This window comes from Nelumbo nucifera, chromosome 1, assembly GCF_055504915.1.
Source record: "Nelumbo nucifera cultivar China Antique chromosome 1, China Antique-T2T, whole genome shotgun sequence".
Taxonomy (NCBI): domain Eukaryota; kingdom Viridiplantae; phylum Streptophyta; class Magnoliopsida; order Proteales; family Nelumbonaceae; genus Nelumbo; species Nelumbo nucifera.
This window is the reverse complement of record NC_142649.1, coordinates 201692843-201696153: the sequence shown is the minus strand read 5'-3', so window position 1 is coordinate 201696153 and position 3311 is coordinate 201692843. Positions and strand designations below refer to the sequence as shown.

The window sequence follows — 3311 nt, the reverse complement described above, 5'->3', positions numbered from 1 at the left end:
TCTCTTCTGACGTTAATTCCAAACGACCGTCAGGTTTGAATTTCAGGTTAGATACTTTTCACTTTTTTCAGAGTAGTAGAGAAGCATCCGTTACCGTTAGTCGAGAGAGTTCTGTAGCCTGTAGTCTGTACTGGTTAGAAACTGACCATCCAGGTTAGTTTCCAACTCTACATGAGTAGAGTTGGTAGACCATAAATAGTGTTGTTAGGACATTTCTGATCTCTCTGCTCTCTGTACTCCATCTGTTTGAAGAGGTGCGCCAGTTTCATGCTTCTATTTGCTAAATAATGGCTCTTTTTCTTCTTCATCTTCTTCTTGTTTCTGTTTTGCTTTCATCTTTTCTCTCTCTATGTCTTTATTTTTTTCTATATTAATTTCAAATGCTATTAATTAATAATACATGGAGAATTTCAAAGCTCATCGATTTCCATTCTGCATGTCTCATCAGTTCTGCAAAAGAGTTCTCACTACTACCCATTTTCTTGGATTTTCAAAAAGGTAGCAGAAATGCACGGGTGATTTTGAATTGTGAAATGAAATCAAACAATTCTTGTTAATTGGATTGTTCCAGCCATTTCCTGAGATTATTTGTTTGTTTATTGATTTTTTTTCTGTGATTTTTGAAAAAAATTTGCATGTGCATGCAATATTCTGTCCATTAAAGAAAATTCTTGCGAGCTCGTAGAGATGTTGAAGGGAGTAAATCCCAGTTTTATTGAATATTCGAGGCCTGGACCAAAGACTATCAAGCCGGGAAACTTCTCCGGTTGTGATGATGAGATGTACGACTCCGACGAATTCCGAATGTACGCATTCAAGATTAAGAGATGCACCAGGAATCGAAGCCATGACTGGACGGAATGTCCTTATGCGCACCGCGGCGAGAAGGCGCGGCGTCGTGATCCACGTAAAATCAACTATGCTGCCGTCGTTTGTCCAGAGTTCCGGTCCGGTGAGTGCCCAAAGGGCGATTCATGCGAATTTGCACACGGGGTTTTCGAGTTCTGGCTGCATCCCGCAAAGTATCGGACTCGTGCATGCAATGCCGGAAAGTATTGCCGGCGAAAGGTTTGTTTCTTTGCGCATTCGCCAGAACAGCTACGGTCGGAGACCAAATACAAATGCTATTATACCTATGGGGCTCCGATGGATCGGTCGAACTTCGGAGAAGGAATTACAGGTGCATCAGCAGACGATAGAGAGATAGACATAACATCGTATAATCCGCCTGTATCCAGTAAGAATGAAATTCCTTCAGAAGATAATTGGCATTTTTCACAGAGTTTTCAGAAATTGAAGATATATGATCATGGTGATGATGAAGGGAGGGAGAGAAATTTTGGTTGGGACGTATCGGATTTGCCGGATATTGATTGGATTTCAGAGTTGGTGAAATGAAGGAGAGAGATAGAATATAAGGTTTATTTTAGAAGAAATTTTGCTTAAATTTTTGGAGTTAATTTTCATGTTAATTAAGATTATTTTGCTTGAGAATTGATGTGGAGATAGAAATAATTGTAAGTAATTAATGAGAAAATAATCAATTTCATGGGTATTTGTGAAACGGCTTGCTTGGATGTGTATACACATGCAGGAAAGTGCTTAACATACTGAAATGTCTTCAAATGAAAAGATTCCTTTTGGCCCTTCACATACCCATTATACGTATGTGTCTATAAAAATGAGCATGGGTTCTTTGAGTTTGTCGACAGATCCTGATTTCTTGTTTCCAATTCTACCCTTCCTTTTAATGACTCGATAAAGTAAACTGCAGTGGCTTTTCGGATATTTTAATGCATGAGAGTTTTTGTATCTTGAGACACCTGTTACAAAGACAGAATTAAAAACAGACAAATGTTGTTATTACATTATCATTTAATGGTTATAAAATTCCGTATTGTTAAGAGAGAGAATGCGCTATTTGAAAGTCATGGTAAGGAGCTAATTTGGAAAATCTATCATTATTCTTCTATTTCACTTTTCTTTTAACAAATTTGGTAACACCGAGTCAGCATTTAGAATACAATTCTTACCTTTTTTTTGATCCATCAATTCCTGGTAATTTGAGTGGGTGTGCTTTTGTAGGCATTCAACCATGAAATGAAACGATTGGAATGGTGGAAGAGCATCAACAGACTATTTCCATGGAAGGCCTCAGAGGAATCCAAGATGTGGTCTCTACTCCCAATTTGGCTTGAAGATCTCGCCTCAGGTTTCATCTCATTTGTTATAAATATTTTTTAAGCAGATAATTGAAGATCTCACCTCAGGTTTCATTTCATTTGTTATTAATATTTTTTAAGAAGATAATGGCAGAAGTTTGTTCATATATTTCAAAATTTTAGAACAGGATTTAGATTAATGGGAACTTTTATTAATGACAGGAGTGAATGGGTTAGTTTCACATTCATTAGAGGTTTCTTTTTCTTTTTTTTTTGTTAATATTTGGTGCTAAGCTGTATTTGGAATTTTATTTAGAGTACCCCATATTGGAGTAAAGACATCCAGGTCTCATGTCTTTTGAACACAAAGTCAATTAGAACTACTAAATTAGGTTCCAGTACGTGTCTAATTTTTCATTTGAAAATTAAATGAAAATATCATCTGAAAAGGAATGTCAACATCCTTCTTTTAAGTTTTAAGTACATATATTGTTGTATATATTCTCCTATTTTTCAATATTGCAAATATTTCACTTGACAAAAATGTATTTATTAGTAGAAAAATGGTAAATAGTATTATAAAGGTTTATAAATGAAGAAAATAGATACACTTTGCACAAGTATATTGTAAAAAGTTATGGGTCAAATAAGTGAATACATAAACAAATTAAATAAAAATGTAGGTTTGCATCATTTACTAAGCCTAACAAATTGGATAAGTTATTACTGTGGGGATGCTTTTGCTTTCCTTATTATTAGACCTTTGAAAGATTTTATAGGCTTGCAAGACACACCCTAAATTGGTATATATTGGGTACTAGGACTTAGCATACCAAGGTAAGCAGCCTTCCATCTCTCTGGTTAGTTTTAAAAAATCTTAATTGAACAAAAACGTATATAATATGTAAATTTTTTTATTTATTTATTTTTACATAAAATAGGATTAAGCACGAGAAGGGAAATGACTCACTTGGGCTGGAAATGGAGTCGCCACTCATCATATTAATAAATGGTTAATAAATGGAGGTGATGAGACCTTTGAGAATGATTTTAAAAAATGCCGGTTCCAAAGTGACTCCATCAGCTCAAGGCACTAGCCAAACCAGTCCGGATAAGACTCGGATGGGAGAGGGAAGGGGTTAGGCACCC

The 3311-nt window shown here is 35.6% G+C and overlaps 1 protein-coding gene across 1 annotated transcript; it reads left to right on the top strand.

The window, feature by feature from the left end:
• Positions 1-206: 206 nt before the first annotated feature.
• On the top strand, positions 207-2499 carry PEI1 (Zinc finger C-x8-C-x5-C-x3-H type family protein). The gene is made up of 2 exons (XM_010277195.3): positions 207-1419; positions 2086-2499. Exon 1 carries the CDS (start codon positions 688-690, stop codon positions 1396-1398), a length of 711 nt encoding a protein of 236 aa, XP_010275497.1. The 5' UTR covers positions 207-687; the 3' UTR covers positions 1399-1419; positions 2086-2499.
• The last annotated feature ends 812 nt before the right edge of the window (positions 2500-3311 follow it).